The following is a 22,845-nucleotide window of genomic DNA, read 5'->3' as shown; positions in this document are numbered from 1 at the left end:
TGGCAACAAAAAGGAATGAAATACAGATACATGATACAACATGGATGAACTGTGAAAATAACCTGCTGAATGACAGAAGCCAGTCAGAAAAAAAAACTATATTTATATGATTCCACTTATGTGAAATGTCCAAAATAGGCAGATATATAGAGACAGAAAGTAGATTCGTGATTACTTAGGGCTGGGGGTTGGGGAGACCAGGAGATAATGCTAAAGAGTCCTAGGTTTCTTTTAGAGGTGATAAAAATATTCCAAAATTGATTCTAGTGAGGACTTCACAACTCCATGAATATATTGAAATCACTGAATTATACTCTTTAAATTAGGGAATTGTATGATGTGTGAATTGTATCTCAATAGAGCTGCTAAAAAGGTTGCTGCTAAAAAGCATAAGAGAACCAAGACCTTTAACTTTGATGTAGCATTTAAAAATGTTGCTAGAAAACATCTAAGGTAATAAAGTTTCATTATTTTTTTAACTGTGCATTGAATTTTAAAAATTGGAGGCCATGTGTGCTTGACAAAAATAAATTTTTTCTAATATCTTTATGGAAAGGATAAAGAGGTAAAGAAATTGTAACTTGCAATCAAAACTCAGATTGCCTCCAAGATTCAAAATCTAGGGCAGAACAAGAGACAAATTAGCACCTGGAGATGATAAGCCCTTAGCAGAACATAATAATTGCTAACATTTATTCAGCACTAACTATGTGCTAGACACTGTTCTACATGTTTTTTACATCCAACAGTCATTTATTCCTCCTAACAACTGAATGAAGCATGAGCTACGATTCTCCCTAATTTGCAGATGTGAAAGCTGAAGTACTAAGAAGTTACTTTACATAACTTGCCCGAGATCACCAGCTGACCTTGGATTTGGACCCAGAGACTTTAGCTCCAGAATTTGTGCTCTTAACAGCTGGACAACATTGCTTTTCTGTACTTCCCTTTTTTCTTGTTTGCTGTTCTCTTCAACAATGTAGCTCTCAAGAAATGATCTATGCTTAATGGATAATGGTTTTTATTGTGAATCTCATAGGAGGCAAATACTGCTATTTGGCAGAGACCAAGTCATAAAAAGTGGTCACAGACCATCAATTCATATTTACTATTCTTTCATTTTTTACACCCCAAGCATTTTTAATACTGAGCAGTGAACATCAAACACACTGATTGCTGAGCACAGTTCTTCATTTTGAGATATGCTGCCCTCCCCCTTTTAAACGTGAGCGTATTTAATAGGAAAAGAGGAATAGGCTAATAAAATTTCTACCACCAAATAAAGTGACAGGATAAAAATGACTTCAGTATTCTTCCAGTTTGCAAATGTTTTCCATTTACTTTAAAAGCACGTCTTACTGACAGATTCCTTCCCCACCTCTTACTTTTTTGAAGGGCAAGGAATGCTAGCATTTCAAACTATTCATTATTATTTTTTGTTTTGAAAATCCTATTTGCTTCTTAAGTGTTCTCTACAAATTCTGCCTTGGCAAACCTTTCGTTAATGAACCAGAAAGTGAGTTTTCTTACTGCACCATAGACTAGATAAAGAAACTCACAATCAGGTAAGATGATTATGCTTGGTATTATGGCTGTGATGCCAGCAGGGCTGATGTTGTCTCCCAGTATCTCCTCTTTCCTTCTTCCTCTGCAAATGAGCCCATTTCCCTTTTAACTTGGTGTGGCCACGTGACACAATTCTGGGCTCTTGGATATTGGCAGCACAGCAGTACAGTGTGTGGGTTCCAAGGCATATCCATAAAGGGAGGAGGCATGCTCTGTTTTGGTCCTTTCCTCTTCCTATGGCTGGAGTAGGAACAAGATGCTTGAAGCTTGTACAGCCATCCTAGACCATGAAGGAAAACCAAGTGCTGGGGATGGCAGAACAGCACACGGCAGGAAGATGGGTCCTCATGACTTTGTAGAGACATTTGCAGTCCTAGATCGCTGACTTCCAGACTGTTCCCATGTGTGATAGGAAATAAACTTCTATTTTACCTAAGCTACTGGTATTGTATATTTTCTGTCTTTCATATCTGAATCTAATCCTAATTGACATAGAGCTGAAAAGCCCCAGCAGTGTCTCTTATGTTCTTGTGATTCTTCACAAGAGACTCATACACAGCTTATAGAAGGGTCTATAAACTTCCTGAAATGTATGTTAAATCTCATGTTAATTCATGCACTGCTCAGGGAGAGGAGGTCCCCCATTTAACTTTTCAGATCCTCAGCTTCCTCATTGTATTAGGGGGATAGCGACACTCTCTCTGCAGGGTTGATTTCAGGCTTAGACAGAATGTGTGTAAAGCACCTCACAAAGTGAATAGTGCCTAGCATAGCACTCCTCTTTATTTCCAAAATTGTGTAAATGCTTTTGCCACACATCCCACTGAGCTTAAATCTTGCAATCACCTTGACTTCTCTTACTTCCTCATTAAATTACCACATTAGTTGTCAAGAACATAGATTTCTTCTCTACAACCTCTCTTGCACTCATTTCTTTTTCTCTTTCCCCACTACTCCCTTCAGGTTGCAGCCTCTCATCTCTCTAAGACCCTTACCAGGTCTTCTTATTCTGGTCTCTCCTGACCCCATTCCACCTCCACAAGACTACCAATGTTTCCAAAGCTCTGGACTGCCAGTGATTCTCCAATGCCTATCAAATGAAATATAAACCCCACACTCTAAATGTAGTCAAGGTAGCACAACAAAGAAGAAAGAATTATGAAGTCATACAAACTAAGATTTGAGTCCTGGTTTTACTGCCTTAACTTGCTTTATGATCTTGGGAAAATTATTTTTCTCAGGACCTGATTTACCTTAGCTCTAAACAGTACATACCACAGAGGATTAGAGTGAAGATAATGGTACATACAGGGTTAGAGGGAAGATAGAAGGGATATCACATATAAAATGACAAGTTTGGTGCTTGGTACATACTAGGTACTCAATAAATGAATTTCCCTTTCTTTTCCCTCCATGGAATCAATGGAGATTAAGAAGCCACATCTGCAGCCTATCACTCTTCCACTAACCCCATACTTGTCTAACCTGTGCTAGTCAAACCAGATTTGCCACTTCCCAGAAACATGTTCTGCCCTCTCTACCCAGTTCTGAAATTTTGCTCACTGAGTTCTTCTTTACATACACCTTCACTCCATTTTTTTTTCAGTTTTAATCCTCTTCACCCTTCAAGGATCACCTCAGTAACCATCTCCTTCATGAAGCCTTGTCTTGATGTCTCAATTCAGCTTTGTTTAAAAAGGCAGATTCTCTGTGGCTTTTTTGTGACATGTCACATGTTCTGCCCTGTCATGTTTTATGTACTTGTCCCTTCTAAAAGACTACAGGTACCTTGAGAGAAGAGCTAGAGTCCTCTCCACTTTTGTGTCTTTCTCTCAGCGTTTAGCCCAGGTCCTTTCATCTGTATTTAGTGAGTTAACCTCAAAATTATCAGGCAGGGCTCTTTTTAATGTATTCCTAGATCTTTTTTTCATACTTTTACAACACTATGAAGACAGAATGATTAAAAGTATATTCAGGGAATACTCTATTTTAGATTTTTCTTTGTCTAAAAAAAGGAGGCAATAGCTTCTGGATGCAAAATACTTAGCAGTTGATCCAGCACCGTTACCCATCATTCAAAAACATTTATTATTGTGTCCACTGGGTACACAGGACTTGTTCCTTTCCTTTATTTCCTAAGAGTCTGGCTCAGCCTCCTACTTCCCCAAAGCCCCCAAGGCTTTTTTTTTTTCCCTTTCTGCATTTCAACAACAATGAATTTCATATCTGGCTTTGAGCATCCCTCCTAAAGATGATGGATAGGAGCAAAGCCTTCTGGGACATATTAGTACAGCTGCCAGTGGGCAGGAGGTGCTTATAAAATAAAAAGTCTCAGGATTCTGGGAACATATGTGCAGCTATAAGTGAACCGCCCAACCCAGCTGAAAAGAAACACCAAGAACACTTCCTTTTATTCTTTTTTAAGCTATGTGTGGAAGAGGCAAATTATATTCAATTGCAAATAACTCTCAGAAGGATTCTCTTGTTGTAGTGCCTTCATGTGCTAATATCATAACCTTTGCCTAACAGGTTCCTGTGCTTCAAAATTACAGGAAGCTTGTAAAGTCAAATTTAAAGCAGCAAAAGTCTAGTTTCACTTTATTGGATAATACTGACTATTACTATCTGACTCAGAACATTTTCCATGTAATTAAGAAAAAGACAGAAAACCCACACAACTATAAGATTTAATGAAGCTTTAGTTCAGTCTATGGACAAGTAGTAGATAAAATATTATTAGAAAATTCAACACAATGAAATCACCACCAAGCTACAGACATTAAACATTACATTGTAAACTCAATTTCAAAAACAGAAAATTACTTTATATGTTAAGCTCTCATACTTCATTGGAACTGGAAGACTATTTATAGAATCTGTGAAGTTGCCAATTTATTACATAGTCATTACATTAAAAAGCAAGCACTGGTCAGGAAAAGTATTGATCTTAAGCACACTGGAGATATGAAATTATCTCATGTGTATCTGTAAGACCAAGGACCTTGTCTAACCTACATTTTGAGAGGAGATTAGGGGAAGATAGTGGTGGGATTTAAAAATAGTGTGAGGCTTTTCTCCAGATGCAGATAGCCTTTGATGTGCAGAGCAAAATGGCTTTTCCAGATATTTGCAAAGGGAAAAGCTGGAAAAACCATAGCAAAATGGAGACAATTTTTGTTAGTGAGAGGTCAGCACAAACCATGAGTTTGGCCAATCTAGCCAGGGTGGAAAGCAAAAGCAGTAAGAGAGATGTGACATAAAATAGATCCTCTGGGGATTTCTGTAAAGCTCACAATGACCCCCAATTCATAGCCATGTTGGTAAAATGTGGCTCTCTCCATGACCAAAGTTGACTGGGCCAACAGCACCTGATACCAAACTTGGTCAATTAGGAATGTGGATCTGAAATGGAGGCTGGACTTGTAAATGTGACTTTTGGAGCTCTGGAAGCTATGGGGAAACTACTGGGTGGCGGAAGAAGAAAGGGAGAAAAAAAGCTAGGTCTGTTGAAAGGGAAGAATAAAGCATATATGGGGAAAGAAGCAGAGAAAAAGCGATAGCGAGTGAATATTCCCCTGGGCTCTTATCTTCCTTTCCTGGCCCCAGTTCTTCCAGAGGCCCGGCTGTAATTTGCAATTGTTTCCAGGACTCCCCACTGTATCTTGATATTAACCCCTCTTCAGTTTTAGCTTAAGCCTACTTCAGTGGGGTTTCTGCTACCTGCAATCTAGAGAACAATAGTTGACATAAGTTTTAGCTTAAGCCTACTTCAGTGGGGTTTCTGCTACCTGCAACCTAGAGAACAATAGTCGACATACTACCAGAGTCCACTAACCATAACTGTGGGGAAGACAGTCTCTTACAGCAGTTGCTCTCAATGAAAGCATTCCATTCATCAATCACACACAGGGCCAGAATCCCTAACAATTATTACGACATTAACAGACTATAAACACAAAAACATGCTTCTCAGAAAACAGGATTTTCTTGGTTTAACACATTAGAATCCAGATTCTTTGATCAATTGATAGGAAGAAGAAGATAATGATGATAACAGCTACCATTTATTATGTGTCATAATAATTGATTGGATCTTCAACTATGTAAGGCATTATGCTAAATGCTCCACACACATTATCCCCATTCCTCATAACTCTTAAGGTAGTGAGAATAGACATTTGTTTGAAAAGGTTTGTGACATATCGAACAGAGATGTCATCAGGGAAAGGCCAACCTGCTGGGAGGGGGCAGGTAGCCAGAAGAGGGCATTTAATGTGATGCATTCACCATCATTGAAGATCTAGCCATTGGTCCTGAAGTCTCAGAAAATTTCAGTGGTATTCTAGCACTGACTAGACTTAGGAATGCTGACTCATGCTAACAAAGTTCACTAGAGACTGACATATAAACCAAATGCCAAGTTATGTTATTAAGTTACCATGAGATGTATAACTGCCAAGCAGCCTGGATACTGATGTTGGCTCAACCAGTGTGTGACATACTTTCTCCATGTAGACAGACTACACTGGGAGCCAAACTATTAGAAGGTTGTTTAGGTGGTAACATGATTTGAATGTTAGACACAGAGATTTGACAGCTGCTACATTCATTTCCATAAAGGGGATTTAGCTACCAGGTGAACCAGACTCTTAGGCACCATTTCTTTGGTTGCTGTCAGGAAGATCTCTTCCAACAAATACTTCTGTGACCCTCCTGGGCTCCCCAGCTGACCAGTCATCCTTCTAAAGGAAAAGTTTTTTCTCTAGCTATCTTAAAACTGGATACTGTTTGGTTTTGTGTCCCCACCCAAATCTCATCTTGTAGCTCCCATAATTCCCATGTGTTGTGGGAGGGACCCAGTGGGAGAGACCCAGGGGGACAGACCCAGTGGCAGATGAATGAATTATGGGGCGGGTCTTTCTTGTGCTATTCTTGTGATAGTGAATGGGTCTCACAAGATCTGATGGTTTTGAAAACAGGAGTTTCTCTACACAAGCTCTCTCTTTGCCTGCTCCCATCCATGTAAGATGTGACTTGCTCCTTTTTGTCTTCCGCCATGATAGTGAGGCCTCCCTAGCCATGTGGAACGGTAAGTCCAATAAACCTCTTTCTTTTGTAAATTGGCCAGTCTTGGGTATGTCTTTATCAGCAGTGTGAAAATAGACTAATACAACATCCAATCCATCTTGTGTGTTTGTGAGTCTTTTTATTGACTTAAAGTTACTTTGCATATCTTTGTCTAACTCATTATTTCATGATTTAGCATTTGAAGTAAAAGGATAATTCTACTTTCCTTCTTTCCACATTTCTCAATGAGGTGGCTCACTGTCATCCTAATGTATCATCTCAATTTTTTATATACAGGTGAAAAAAACAGGTTTATAAAACCTTGACTATAACTCAGAAAGGCTGGGGATTAAATTTTGGCTCCCTCACTTATAAATTTCATGATTCATAACCAGTTAACTTTTTCTTGGCCTCAGTTTTCCTACTTGTAAAATGGGAATGATGCCTACCTCATGGAATAAAATTAAATTTAATGAGGTATTATGTATGTAAAGTACCTAGCACAGTGCTGGGTGTAAAACACAGGTGATCATAAATGCCCACTGGAGCAATTAGGTTCTCTCTGTGTCTTAGAAAGTTTATGCTGCTATAATAAAATACTTCATACTGGGTAACTTATAAATAATAGAATTTTTGGTGGCTCATGCCTGTAATCTCAGCACTTTGGGAGGCAGAGGTGGGCGCATCACTTGAGGTCGGGAGTTCAAGACCAGCCTGGCCAACATGGTGAAGCCCCATCTCTACAAAAAATACAAAAATTAGCCAAGTGTGGCTCCTGTTCCCTTATCATGGCATTCTTCTTGTTTTCATATTTATTTTCATTTATACGTTGACATAAACTTTTAGATATCTTCATTTGACATGTGACAATGGCCAAGAATCATGACAGATCTGTATAGGAATTAAAATGTCCATTACCAATTTTACTACCAAAAAATGGATTGAGTATTTATAATCTGGGAACATATGCATTTCCAAAATGGAATCCTCAACAGGCAGTGTACACAGGAGGATTAGGAGAGAGGAAAACCTAGTATATGCCATATAGTGTGCCAGAAATTTCTTACAGTTAGACCCATTTAACTGCACAACACTCCTAGGTTGGTGGCATTACTTTACCTAACAGACGCTAATTTTATTGAGATCTAAGTATGCTACTAACCTTTAGAAGTTCACATGATAAAATCATAAGTTGACCATAAAATAAGCTTTTGCGTTCTAGGAACATTAGTTTTGAGGTTTTTAATTCAGAACCTATGATTATTTGATTTATTATTATAGACATGTTTTCATGTTTACATTTTTCATTACAATTACAAAATGAATTCCATAAAGCAGTATGGGGAATTTGTTTATAAATCTCATCAACAATCATGGAATGAGGAATATAAAGAGACAAATCTGAGGCTTCTGTATTGTAAGTCAACTCTATAAGGCCAATTTTTAAGTGAACTAAATTGTCCTGAAGGAAAAAGCCATCCAAACTCAATTCTGTTTTGAGGACTAAACCTAAGGAGATTAATATATCTCCGTATTTAAGAACTAGCTACTGTTTAAGGGAGCAAGTAAGCTTGGCAGACTATTCAATGATATCACAAAGAGGCTGAGTAAAGTAATGACATTCGATTGTGTGTACAGCAGATGGTACCACCGAAAAATAACACAACACACCCTGATATAGTATGGTGTAGAAAATCAAAACATGTTCATTTGTTCCATAAAATAGTGATATATAATATCATACTTTTGAATGATATGAAATAGAACATGGAAGTTCATGGATTTGTTTATCCAGTCAATATATGTATTAAACATCTCTACTGCGATGGATACTGTAAAGTAGCGGTCCCCAGTCTTTTTGGCACCAGGGACTGGTTTCATAGAAGACAATTTTTCCATAGACCAAGGGGCAGGGGGATGATTCTGGGATAAAACTGTTCCACTTCAGGTGATCAGGCATTGGTTAGTTTCTCATAAGGAGTCCGCAACCTAGATCCCTCACATGCGCAGTTCACAATAGGGTTTGCGCTCATATGAAAATCTAATGGCCCTGCTCATTAGATTGGGAGGCAGAGTTCAGGTGGGAATGCTTGCCCAGTGCTCACCTTCTGCTTTGTGGCCTGGTTCTTAACAGGCCATGGGCTGGGGGCCCCTGCTGTAAAGGACATGATGACAAATTAGATACAACCTCTTCCTTTAGAGACATACAATCTAGGAGAGATGCAAGATATGGACACGTAAGTTCAAGTGTGAGGAATATGTTGATACAGCATAAAAGTAGTACCATGAAGTGCTACAAGATTTCAGAGGAGGGCTGTATCATGTTTGAACATGGCATCTAGGAAAGGCTTTACTGACTAAACGGCATTTTAGCTCTTCTGAAGTGTGGGGAGGAATTCAGCTGGCAGAGATGGGAGGGATTCAAATGAAGAGGAAGTAGGATGTCACAGGTTGGTTTAGGGAATGTCAGATAGGCCAGTTTGATAGAGGACAGACAATGTCTAAGGGACTGCAAGGCAAAATTGGGGGATGGGGGCAGTTTATGCAGGGCTCTCAAGGTCAGTCTAGCAGAGTGACAGAGCCACTTAAGGTTTTCTTCAGGGAATTACACAATCTATCTGTTCCTATAAAAACTTAGAAGGACATGCTGGAGGGAAGAGATACTGGAGGCTGGAATTCCATTTAGGAGTCTTTTTTTAGTGGTCCAGGCATTTGTGTGATAAGAAAAAAGTAGAGGGGAGGAAACAAGCACTTATTAAGAGCTCATTATGTGTAAGGTATTTCTTTAAAGTGTATTAGATATAACACTCCACAACAACTGTGAAAGGTAGATAACATCAACCCCAATGTTCAATTTAGGAAACTGAAGCTCAAAAAGATCAGTAGTGTGCCCAAGGTCACTGAGTTAGTTACAACAAGGTGGGGGTGGGGGGACAGTGGCAACTGAGACTTCAAAACCCATTTTATAATATACACCAGGTTGATTAGGGCCTTCCTTTCATAAGCTCCCTGAAATTCAGGATCAGCTGTTGAGGATTTTAGCTGTGCCTCTAGTACAGAACTAGAAATAATCACATATGGTAGGAGAATGATTCTGACAACAGATGAAATTAGAGAGACTCTTCTACCCCACACAACCACAGAAACTTCCCTGCTAGGCTGAGGGATTTGAGGGATTGAGCTTTCAGAGAGGTGATCATGTCTTATCTGTCTCTGGATCCCCCAGAGCAAGCCCAGGGACTGGCACTGTAGAACCTCAAGGAGAAAGCTGTTGTATTAAATCGAACTTGTGATTCATGTTACATATGTTCTGTCCTCAGCTGAAGTTCTAATGAAACAAAGTATTTTGCGTGGTTCTAAGACTGCAATTCACGAGAGTTGTTTCCACAGATGAGACCCACTCCAAGCTCTGGGACAAACTCTGATCCTAGTTGGGAGAATATGAGGATTGAACTGAGAGCTCAGCAACATGGCATCAAGTCAGCCTCACTGCCAGTCTTGTTCTGCTCCTCGATCCAAGCCGTAGATTCTGAGTGTGCTCCTTCTCACCACTAGGATCCAGCTCTCCCTTCCTTTTAACTTCCGGTAGCTACAATCCTGGCTTGCTTCCAAGGCCAGCATCCCTGTCTTTGAATTTTGCCCACATATGGGATCTTCGTTTCTCCAACAAAATATGAAACATAGCAAGACCTTTTTGATACCAACTCTTTGCTTGCTGAAACCTGCCAGGCTGTGTTTTGCTTATATTCCAAGGCTACTGTCTGGGTCCCTGGGACTGTCTCCGATCTCCCGGATTACTCCAGCTGGTCTGCAGAGTTATCTATCATACTCCAGATCTCCTTGGTCTAGCCTGTGCTTCTACTTGATGAAAGGAATTTGGACAACAGTCATTATAATATCGGTTGAGTATCCCTTATCCAAAATGCTAGGGACCAGAAGTATTTTGAATTTTAGATTTTTTTTTTTCAGAGTTTGGAATATTTACAAATACATACTAGTTGAGGATACCTAATCCATAAATTCAAAATCTGACATACTCCAATAAGCATTTCCTTTGAGCATCATGTTAACACTCAGAAAGTTTTGGATTTTGGAGTATTTTGGATTTCAGATTTTTGAATTAGACTGCTGAATCTGCAATAGTGGTAATATTCAAAACTTATATAACATTTGCTATGTGTCAGGCACTGTTCTATGTGTTTTATAAATATTGATTGTATTGATTCTTATAATCATCACATTATTATTAGCCTCATTTTGTTGTTGGAATAAAAAGTAAAACAAAAAACCAACCTGAGTGGTTGTTACTTGTCTAATGTGACGATGTTTGCAAGTGCCAGAGCAAGACTTTGAATCCAGGCATTCTGGCTACAGTTCATCCTCTTAATCACTATGCTCTCCTAATAGCAGTGAGAAGATAGAAAACTGCCACTAGTAAATGTACTATCTTAGATGCCTTAGTTAATGTAATTTACATAATACCACCAATAATTATTAGACTTATGTTAATAAATGTGTTAATATCTAGCTATAACTATAAACCTTTAGCCATTACATGAAGCTAAAACTTTAATATATGAGTATTTTCATTTTGATTGAAAATCTACAGATATTCTGCATTTAGGCAAGTCTAATAAGACAGAATTCACAGACATTGCTGTTTCATTTAGGAAAAAGAATCCAAGAATACCAGCAGAGAATATCATCATGAATAAGACTCTGATGGGAGGGGAAACAAACAGTCCCAGGGACCCAGACAGTACCCTTGGCATATAAGCAAAAAAAGATGGGAGAACTTAAGAATCAAAGTAGAGACTGCTGACGTCTTGGCAATTTGGATTGTTCTGCACTGTAGTTCACTTGACAAAATGATGACGTTTCATTGTTACCAATTCAGAAGATGAACATCTGACTAAACATATTACAAGGAAGAATTTAAATAAGAATTAAATAAGATTGTAGGCCAGGTGCGGTGGCTCACACCTGTAATCCCAGCACTTTGGGAGACCGAGGCGGGTGGATCACAAGGTCAGGAGATTGAGACCATCCTGGCTAACATGGTGAAACCCTGCCTCTACTAAAAACACAAAAAATCAGCCGGGCATGGTGGTGGTCATCTGTAGTCCCAGCTATTCAGGAGGCTGAGGCAGGAGAATGGTGTGAACCCAGGAGGTGGAGCTTGCAGTGAGCCAAGATCCCTCCAATGCACTCCAGCCTAGGCGACAGAGCAAGACTCTGTCTCAAAAAAAAAAAAAAAAAAAAAAAAAAAAAATTAAATAAGAAATAAGATTGTAATATTACTTATATTAATATGTAGCTGATTTGTGTTATAAATCTAATTTGTTAAAACACAGCAGTCACTTCAAAAATTTGGTGAGTGTACCTATGTATCAGAGGCTGGAGATACATCATCAAGACATATAAGGAGTTTATTTTTTAACAGTAGAAAGATCACACACAAGTAAACAAACGCATAATTCGGACTAGCAATAAGAACTATGAAGAAAGTAAAACAAGGTAATGCAATACAGAATGAAGTACTTGTAGTGGGCTAGTCAGGATAAAACATTTGAGCTGGTACCTGACTGACAAAGAATAAGGGTGGTAATGTGACAGAGGTGGTCTGCTCAAGGAGAAAAAGGAGGCCAGAGTGGCTGAAGGATCATGAGAAAGGGAGAGACTGGCATGAACTCCAGTTGGAGAGGTGAGCAGAGTCCAGACTATAGGTCCTTGCAGGCCACAGCAAGAGATCTGAAATTTGTTCTAAGTATTAGAGGAAGCCACTACAGGGTTTTAAGTTAGGGAAGTGATATAGTATAACCTACATTTAAAAAATATCAGTTTAGCTGCTATTTGGAGAATGCATTCCAAGTGGTCAAGAACAGAAGCATAGAGGCCAATTAGGAAGCTACTGAAGTAGGGAACAGAAGACGGCAGTTTGAACTCAAGTTGCATCAGCAGAAACAGAGAATTTGTAGACAGAACTGACAGGACTTGTTGATGGGCTTTGATGCAGGGAGGTAGGGAAAGAAGGCGATCAGGAATGACTTGTAGATTTTGAGTGGGTGGTTGTGTGATCTAGTAATAGGTGGAAGATTAAGAGAGAAACAAATTTTAAGAGAAATTCCTATCAGTAGAATATCAGTAAGTACAGTGGTAATATAGTGATAACCACAATGACATTTATATTAAACTCAGGGAATTAACAAGCAACACACTTTCACAAAACCTTAGGGAATATGATCACTGGTTAGACCTTTTCTTTGACAGAAAAATCAGCCTACCTCAAGCCCCAAGACCATTTCAGCTATGGAAATGAAAACTACAGTCATCTATTTCTGGCCTTACATGGGCATATTTTGTTTCATGGGGCAGGTCTAGAAGCTCTGAAGCGTGTGAACACATGATAGGCACTCGATAAAGGAGTGGTGAACTAAATGACACCTCCTTGTCCCATTATAATCTACTCACAATAAAATGGAGAGTAGAACTGAGGACTCTCAAAATTGCCATGTATCATGAGTTTGGATTACATTATTCCCTTATTTAATAAAAAAATCCTATTATCCAGGCCAGGTGCAGGTGGCTTCAAGCCTGTAATCCAGCACTTTGGGAGCCGAGACGGGTGGATTACTAGGCTAGGAGATCGAGACCCTCCTGCGAACACGGTGAACCCGTCTCTCTAAAAAAATACAAAAACATAGCCGGCGGCCAGTGGACGGGCGCCTGTTAGTCCCAGCTACTCGGAGGCTGAGGCGGAGAATGGTTAACCCGGGAGCGGAGCTTCAGTGAGCGAGATCAGTGCACTGGCACTCCAGCCTGGGCGTACAGAGCGATGACTTACTCTCAAAAAAAAAAAAAAATACTATTATATATGTGTGTGGATACACACATACCACACACACAGATGTGTATTTCTGATACTATTAATGTAAGAAGTAAATATGTTCCAAACATTTTTCCTAATATATGATCAGCGCTTTCCCACAATGTTTTCATTTTACAATGAATAGTCATTACATACCTGTAGCACATCACCAAGGTCTGCTGTGCTAATATCTGGATCCTCTGTGGTGTTAAAAGGCACAGGAGTTATTCGTACAAGGGTGAGCACTCTAGGTTCTGGGTATCTCCATAACATCATCCCTGGGCAATCTTCAGTTTCATTATAAAATAAGACTTCATAGACCCCAGGCAATTTCAAATATTCTGTCAAATAAAAACATAATTAATTGTATGATTTTAAAGGGGAACATGGTTTAGTAAAGGAAGAAAAACTTACGAGAAAAAAAGACATAAAGAAGCTAGTTGACCAGTTTTATATATATTCTGGAACAGAAAGAAATCAAGAACTTCCCCTAAGAGAGACTGAATGATAACGTACTATTTTTGTACTACAAATTTTAATGCACTTTAAAAAGTAATCTTGATTGTTGTTATTTAGTCAACATGCATTTAAAATGCACCCACATGCACACACACACTCTCATACTGAGGCTATTGCTACTTACCAGCATCCTGTACATATTGAAATAGACCTGTCCGTAGGTCATCTGAAGTTTGTTCACTTTTAAATGTCTGATTCTTTTCCACAGGAGATGACATTTGAGGTACTGGTTCAGAAACTTGTACTTCAAAATTTCCCGCCTCATTAAGGTATCCATTGAGTAATTCATGTAGAAGAACTAAACAATTCAAATGTTCTTGACCCCAGAAGACCTTTAAAATCATAAAAAAATTCTGGTGGCTTTTAAATACAAATATTTCTTGAGACTAAGTAGGTATAATCATATTTGAATTACTGTAGGACTGTAATTATGTTCAATTTAATTACTTATAATAAACTAATTCCTAAAAAGTAACTGACCTACAGGATGAAACTCTATTGCTTGAGTAAATATATAACAACAAAAAATCAATTATATTTTATATTGTGTGAATAACAATAAAATTTAAATGTTGAAGTATGTTGATGTGAAGTAATGTTTATGAATTAATTTAGCTGAGAGGGAAAAGAACCCTATTATAGTCTGAGAGAAGGCAATGAAGATCCTCTAGGCCAATATGTTAATAAAATCATAGTAATAACCTTGTGGAATAGCTCTGACATTTTGCCATGAGATTAAATAAGCAATCCTTATTATAGGGTTCCTTTCTCTGCACTTTTATTTTCAGAGAAAAGAGAGGGAGCCTTCTCAATGAACCTGAACTTAGAAGGTTCCCAACTCCCGTGTTTAGTAAGACTGTGCCAACACAGAGGATTCCAGAGCCCCTGAGAATCAACTATACTACAGTAGCTACAGTAGAGTTTCAGAACAAAAGGACTTAGCGTTTCCTCTAATGGAGATTAAGTTTTCTTTTTCTGCATGTGAGTAATATTAGTCTATAATAAGTTATAGACATATAATGACCAGTAGGTTATAATGAAGATTAAAACTTTCAAAAATGTTAAATTTCTCTGTAGATACTAAATAAAGGCAATACAACTATCAATTCTAAGAGAACCAGGTAACACAGAAAAGACAAAACAATATATAGTAGTAGAAAATAATAGCCCTATATCGTGTGGGTAAATTTTAAACCTTAGGCTTAGGTTCTGCTCTCTGGAATTAAGGCATCTCAGAAATGAAAGTAAGAGATATAACACTAAGTGTACTTGTGTTCTCATCAATCTTATTTTATTGGATGTTGAAAATAGAGATAGGTGAAAAGTCAAACTGGGGAGTAGAATGTTGTGCTTTAGCCTTTAAATTGTCAAGAGACAATGACTGTAATACAGAGATAATACACTGTACTTTGTTTTTGCTTTTATTGATGCTGTGGTTTAAAATTTTCTTACTTTTTATTTTTAAGCACTTGGTCATGTAAACAGATCATTGTTGTTTTTAATGTGAAGTTACTTGGCTGCCTTGGAAAAAAGGTAAGACAATGAATATTCTTGATAAAGTAATACATGCTTATTGCTAAACATATGAAGATTTCTGATAGATGCTGAAAATCTCCAAAGCAACACAAAACAATAAGTTATTAGGATCTTCCCAAATGTTGCTCTGTACATTAAAAAGAAAACTGGTGAAAACTTGAGGCAATACAACTTTTAGATAAAAACAAAAAATTGGCCTGGTGCTATGGCTCATGCCTGTAATCCCAGCTTGGGTGGAGGATCACTGGAGCCCATGAGTTTGAGACCAGCCTGGGCAATATAGTGAGAACCTGTCTCTTAAAAAAAATAGTCAGGCATAGTGGTGCATACTTGTGGTCCTGGGTACTTGGGAGGCTGAGGTGGGAGGATCTCTTGAGCCCAGGAGGCTGAAGCTGCAGTGAGCTGTTATCACACCACTGCACTTCAGGATGTGCAACAAAATGAGATCCTGTCTCAAAAAAAAAAAGAAAGAAAGAAAGAAAGAAAAAAAAAATTCACGTTTAATGTCTCTATTATTGACCAATTAGTTGTTTTAATTTTCTACCACTGTGACTATTTCAAGCTTTTTGGATTCATGTCAAGTTTAAAGTGGCATCAAACTACATAAAGATTAAATTAAAATCTATCCAAACACAAAATAATCAAGAAATAAGTTGGATACCTTCATACATTCTACACTTGGCTGTTAAGACAAATGCATTAAGAGCTTGCAATGCGACTAATTTATCAAGTGTTGTGATCAGATATCATCACATGTAAAATATTTAATATTAGGAAATGGTTCTTATATATTGCTAGTGACACTGTGCCTGCAACAGTTTGACCACTTTTAGTATTAATAATTTAAAAAATCTATAGCCTGGACAACATAGTGAGACCTAATCTCTGCTGAAAGAAACAAACAAACAAAAAACAAAACATTAGGTGGGTGTGGTGGTACACAGTTCTACCTACTCAGGAGGTTGATGCAAGAGGATCACTTGAGCCCGGAAGATTGAGGCTACAGTGAGCTATTATTGTACCACTGTACTCCAGCCTGGGTGACAGAGCAAGACCCTGTCTCAAAAAGAAAAGTCTACACATAAAAAAAAAAAATTCAACCCAGCAATTCCACTCCTAGTTATATATCTAAGAGAAATGAAAACATATGTCCACACAAAAAGTCGTACACAAATGTTCACAGCAGCATTATTTATAGCAGTCAAAAGTGGAAAGAACCCAAATGTCTATCAACTGATGAATCAATACATAAAATATGGTATATCCAGATGATGGAATATTATTTGGCCATAAAAAGGAATAAAATATTGACACTTGGTAAACATGAATGAACCTTGAAAACACTCTAAGTGAAAGAAGTAGTCACAAAAGACCACAGGTTATATGATTCTATCTATATGAAATGTCAAGAATAGGTAAATCTATAGAGACAGAAAGTAGATTAGTGGTTTCCTAGGCCTGATGAGGGGGTTAGAGGGTAATGCGACTAGCTGCTAATGGATATGGGTTTTTTTGTTGGTGGTAATGAAAATGTTCTGAAATTGACTGTGGTAATGATTGTGCAACTCTGCAAATATGCTTAAGTATACTGAATTGTATACTTTAAATAGGTAGAGTGTCTGGTGTATGAATTATATCTCAATAAAGTTGTGGAAAATTTAACAAGTAGCAATCTGACAAATACCCTTTCTTACCACACATTTAAAATTTAGTGAAACAGTTCAAAAACTGAACAGAGGCTAGTTAATAACCTATGAAAAAAATATGGCCAATACCCACAGACCTGTAGCAGACCTCCTCTTAAGTCAATGGATATTTTTGGTATGGATTGCTCCGGGCCTGGATTGCCGCTGTGTTTACACCATTTAGCTTCCAGATTGGCAGTAGCACAACATGGTCCTATCAGAATGCGGCTTCTTTCTTTGAGACTTGTTTTAAGGAGAAAATCGTTTATAGTGAGTAGAAATGATGATCCAAGAATTATGCCTGAAAAAAAAATAGAGAAGAGTATATAATTCATCCTCATCAAAAAAATGTTTGGGAAAGAACTATCTGTATTTTTGAAGGTATTAATTTGTCCTTTGTCAGAGTCTTCTTGCTCAGTTGGCAGTCCACCACCGTTTCATGCCATTTATACAGAGTTCTAGTTATAAAGCAGGTATACCTCATTCACATTCCTAACAAAGTAATATTTGCCAAAACATTATGACTTTTTCCATGTGTGAGCATTTTAAGTTTTATGAGTAGAGACATTTTCATTAAGTTGTGCAAGTTTTTCAAGCAACTACATTAAGAATAAGAACAGCTGCTTCATTTGTCTATTGTTAACATGATGGGAAAGGGTAATTTTCTGTGATTTCGTACAGTAACAGAGTGCAGTATATTACTTTGCTAGACACTCAAGTTTTTTACTGGCTCATGTTAAAATTCAAAACAATCAAAATATATAACATGTGTTTTCTAAAAATTTTAGTTTAATCCAAACTTCACACATCATAACCACTTGAAGTTTACAAAGTCTTAAAACAGATAGTGGCAGGTTAGATTTATGAGAAAACTACATGCTATAGTTCAAAGTAAATATACCCAGAAAAGGAATACACTTTAAAATGTAGGTTTTCTTTTGAACTTAAAATAGGAGTGTAGATCAAAACGTTTTCATAAAACCAATGGCACATTTTAAGATATTTAGATGCAAAGTTAGAGTGGTGAGTTAACTTTCCTCCCAAGGAGCTCATATTCTAAATTGTCATAGTGAATATTGAATTTCACCAGACCACGTTTGTAATGCCCATGGCTTATTTTTCTAATGATATTTGATCCCTAAAAAAGATGAAAGATTAAAAAACACCTTAGGCCCATAGTATATGCGTGTTTCAAAGTACAGTAACCACACTGACTTTTCAATTCTGTAGAGACTTGAAAATTTCATATAAGTTGTATATTCCTACTGCAGAAATAAGATATTCAACCTCTAATCCTCCACAGAAGGCATCACACCCACAAAAGCATTAGAGATAAGACTTTTGTTTAAAAATAATCATGGTGGAAATCCATTGCTTAAAATGTTTCATCAAATTGTGAAACTGAAACTACCATTTCATTTACAATTATCTTGATTCAACGCTTTCACTCAGTCTAAACAAACAAATAAACAAGCAAAAAAAGCACCCCAGAAAATAAAAGAAATAGAAACAGGCCCCAAAATACCCCCAAATAAAAAACTATCTTTATTAACAGAGTCCATAACTTAAGCCATAATTTTCTGACTTAACAGCATTACCTTTCTAAAATATCTAAAACTTCTAAAAGTAAACATTTGCTAAATGAAATATATCTATTCATCATCCAGAAATTTGCCATAAAGGCATAAAAGTATAGCCTTAATTCAGTACAATTATTTAGTAAATGAGCATTAACAGAATGTCAGGATTACATCATCTTTTATTTTCAAATACACATATCTTTGTACAACCCCACACTGACATACCTAATTAACTGTTTGTAATCTTAGTGTGATAGTCATATTGAATCCTTGTACACAGTGTTTAATGCCAAAGGCCACCTAGTTTGCTTATTTTATTTAATGGTTATCATTGTCTCTTCAGGCACCCAGACTGAAAACCTCAGGTCCTCTTTGAAGGCTCTTATTTCCTTTGACAAATTTCTAAAACTTATCAATTTCTATTTCATTCTCTCCAATTCCATTATTTTAAAACATCAAAGAAGAGACACCTGAATAATATGAGTGACTGAAAGAGAAGATCACACCATTTTCAAGCTCTAGTACTGACCACGCTGGAGGCAAGGACCAGCTTATTCAGTGTAGTCCTGGGCACAACAGTAGCTATTCAGGACATGTTCCATTGAACTGAATTAACAGTTTAGAATCTGATTCTATTTTTCAGCTGCCTCAACATGTTTCTTAATTGGTAGACAGGAAATAAAACCGCTTACATCTTCGGTTTCATTTTGTACCACTGTAACATAACAAGGCTGGATGGAACAGATCTAGAAATCATCTACTTCAAGTCCTCTCACTTTAAAAAAAAAAAAAAAAAAAGCTTTCTATTTTGAAATAACTTTGGACCTACATAAAAGTTGAAAAAACATACTGTATAACATTCCTGTATACACTTCACCTAGCTAAGTAACTTTAGTGCAAATACTGGAATCAGGAAATCCACATCGATACAATGCTTTTAAATAATCTACACATCTTTTTAAAATTTTGCCATTTTTCCCACTACTTTCCTCTTTCTGGTCCAGGATTCAACCTAGGATCCCCGCTGAATTTAATCATCAAAGCTTCTCAGTATTCTTTAATATGTGACAGATCCCCCAGCTTTCTTTGTCTTTCATGACCTCAATACTGTGGAATAACCCAGGACAATCATTCTGCAACATGTCTGTCAGTTGGGGTTTATCTGATGTTTTCTTGTGATTAGAATGAGGTTATGCATTTTTGGCAATACCACAGAAGTGACACCCTTAGTGCATCATATTGGTGTATGTGATGTTTAATATTTTATTATTTACAATATTAACTCTGATCATACGGCTAAAGTGGTGTCTGCCACATTTTGCCACTGTAAAGTTAACACTGTCCCCTTGTAAATAAGTATTTTTGTGGGAGAGACACTTGGAGGTTATGCAAATATGCTCTTTTTCTTCAAACTTTCACCCACTAATGTTAGCATCCACCAGTAGTCTCACCTGCAATGATTTATTGTGGTGTGTGATAATGGTGGTTTCCTATTTCCCTTATTTAGAGCTGTCCCTTCTAGTGCCTGCCCACTTTGGTAGCACATATACTAGAGCTGTCCCTTCTACCTCATATACTAATTATTTATTTATATCAGTATGGACTCATGAATATTCATTTTTATGGGTTATAATCCAATACTATCATTATTTACATTGTTGCTTACTCTGAACTAGCTTTGGCCATTGGGAGCCCTTTAAGATGGTCCCTGTGTCCTTTCAGTATATGCTCTTCTTTTGTTTGTTTGTTTGTTTGTTTTTGAGACAGAGTCTCACTCTGTCACATAGGCTGGAGTGCAGTGGCGTGATCTTGGCTCACTGCAACCTCTGCCTCCTGGGTTCCAGCGATTCTCCTGCCTCAGCCTCCCAAACAGCTTGGATTACAGGTGCCCACCACCATGCCCGGCTAATTTTTGTCTTTTTAGTAGAGATGGGGTTTCACCATGTTGGCCAAGCTGGTCTCAAACTCCTGACCTTGGTTGATCTGCACATCTTGGCCTCTCAAAGTGCTGGGAATACAGGTGTAAGCCACTGCACCTGGCCTATGCCCATTATTTTTTGAGAACTTCTTTACTTTCAGGACACAAAATATTTCAGGCTCATCTTGTATTTTTCTCACCCCATCTCCAGCACCAGCCATTTCTCCAAGGAGCTCTGGTTTCTTTTGTTGAAGAATGGTATCTAGAAACCAAAATCTGGGTGGTAGGTATGCTCGTTGCTACTGGGGTGTCACTGCTGCTAGCCCCTTTTAGCAGAGCTAAGAAGTATATATATGTATAGCAACCCCTGTATACCTACATATCTTTGTCTCTCTCTCTCTGTCCACTGGTAAATATATTAAAAACCATGAATTCATACTGATACCTCAGATTCAAATCCAACAGCACAGAGTGGTTTCCAGCCTTCTCCCCTTCCTTATTTGTAACCTCTTTCTATGACCATGAGAAACTTGCTAAGTACCTCTTCAGGTGTGTCTGTTTCTAATCCACCCTAAACCATCACTTGGAGTGGTCAAAATTAAAGCAAAAGAACTAAGAAAGCCATAAAGAACAAGTTTATGGAAGCAAAGGTAATTATCTACTAAAGAAAAGTCAGAAAAGGTTGATATTTATTCCTGGAAGTCTCTTTAGGAATGTGCTTGACAACATTTTGTCTACAAAGCATACAGAGGAATGAGATTCCTTTCTCACTCTATAGTGGCTTTCATTTAAAAAAGAGTATTTGTAAGCATGATAAAATCTTATATTTGTAGAAATAACATAATACATATAGAATTTGGATCATATTAGGTATTTCTATTATGCAGGAACCACTTTAAAATACCGATATTGTACTAAATACTGATGTTGTACTAAAATTATAAGGATTTGGCTTAAAAGAACTAGTACTGAAATGTCAAAATTCATATCATTCCATATTATGCATATCACTTGCAAAGTGCCTAATCTCTTAGAGAACTTAAGTAGAGTTGATGGAAGGCTCTTTTTAACCCTCCCAAAGTTATACAATTACAAGTTCTTATTGACTGGGGCAAGTAGAGAATGAAATAAAAATTCCAGACTTGAATTATTACAAAACAAATATAGAAAAACCACTTCCCTACTATTACACAAATCCTTTTTTTTTTTCTCCTTGGGGACAGAGAATGGGATAGCTAGAATTCTCAAGAGAGTAAAGATAAAGGTAGGGACAGAAATATCAGGAAAATGGTGTAGAATTAGGAAGCCAATGATCACACAAACATTTGGGAGGCTGGAACAAGAAGAAAGTGGGCCAGACTCAAGTGAGCACTAAGGAGGACCAGAGGACGCACAATGTGCTTCAGAAATAGAAGCCCTGCAATGAAGGCAGGCACTGAGCTAGCTATAGCTATGTTCCGGTGACAACAGAATCCAATGACTGGTTTGCCGGAAACAGTCTAGCAGGTTGTGGAACTTGCCACACTTTATGGGACTTTATGTTTGATATTCTCTGGATATTGAGTTGGTTCCAGAATGAGCATAATATTCAATGAAAACTACTAAGGTATAATAATACTTTTGGGAACATGACCCTTCCTCTTGCTCCCTGGTCTTGAGGTTAAGAAAATTAAGGCCCTGGAACTGCTGGCAGTCAGCATGTGGAGCCTAAGGGCCGAAGCTGCATAAAGCAGAGGGAAGAAATCTAACAGACTCAAACTCATCCTTTTTTATGGCTGCATAGTATTCGCAGCAAACTATCGCAAGAACAGAGAACCAAACACCGCATGTTCTTACTCATAGGTGGGAACTGAACAATGAGATCACTTGGACTCGGGAAGGGGAACATCACACAACAGGGCCCATTATGGGGAGGGGGGAGGGGGGATTGCACTGGGAGTTATACCTGATGTAAATGACGAGTTGATGGGTGCTGATGAGTTGATGGGTGCAGCACACCAACATGGCACAAGTATACACATGTAACAAACCTGCATGTTATGCACATGTACCCTAGAACTTAAAGTATAATAAAAAAAAGAAAAAAAGAAAGAAATCTAACAGACT

At 37.7% G+C, this 22,845-nt stretch overlaps 1 protein-coding gene across 2 annotated transcripts in view; it reads right to left on the bottom strand.

Moving 5' to 3' along the window:
• LOC108536531 (vacuolar protein sorting-associated protein 13B) overlaps positions 1 to 22,845 on the bottom strand; it is a 180,409-nt gene that overhangs the window by 144,571 nt on the left and 12,993 nt on the right. For both annotated transcript variants that reach the window (XM_017883361.1, XM_017883362.1), the window contains exons 2-4: positions 17,340 to 17,542; positions 14,145 to 14,352; positions 13,658 to 13,842 (exon numbers count right to left, since the gene is read on the bottom strand). In XM_017883361.1, the coding sequence (XP_017738850.1) occupies positions 13,658 to 13,842; positions 14,145 to 14,352; positions 17,340 to 17,542 (596 nt within the window). The remainder of the gene's footprint in view (positions 1 to 13,657; positions 13,843 to 14,144; positions 14,353 to 17,339; positions 17,543 to 22,845) is intronic.

The sequence above is a fragment of the Rhinopithecus bieti genome, unplaced genomic scaffold (genome assembly GCF_001698545.2).
Source record: "Rhinopithecus bieti isolate Rb0 unplaced genomic scaffold, ASM169854v2 scaffold_14225, whole genome shotgun sequence".
NCBI classification, from domain to species: Eukaryota; Metazoa; Chordata; class Mammalia; order Primates; family Cercopithecidae; genus Rhinopithecus; species Rhinopithecus bieti.
Note: the sequence above shows the minus strand (reverse complement) of the source record. Positions and strands in the feature narration are given on the sequence as shown.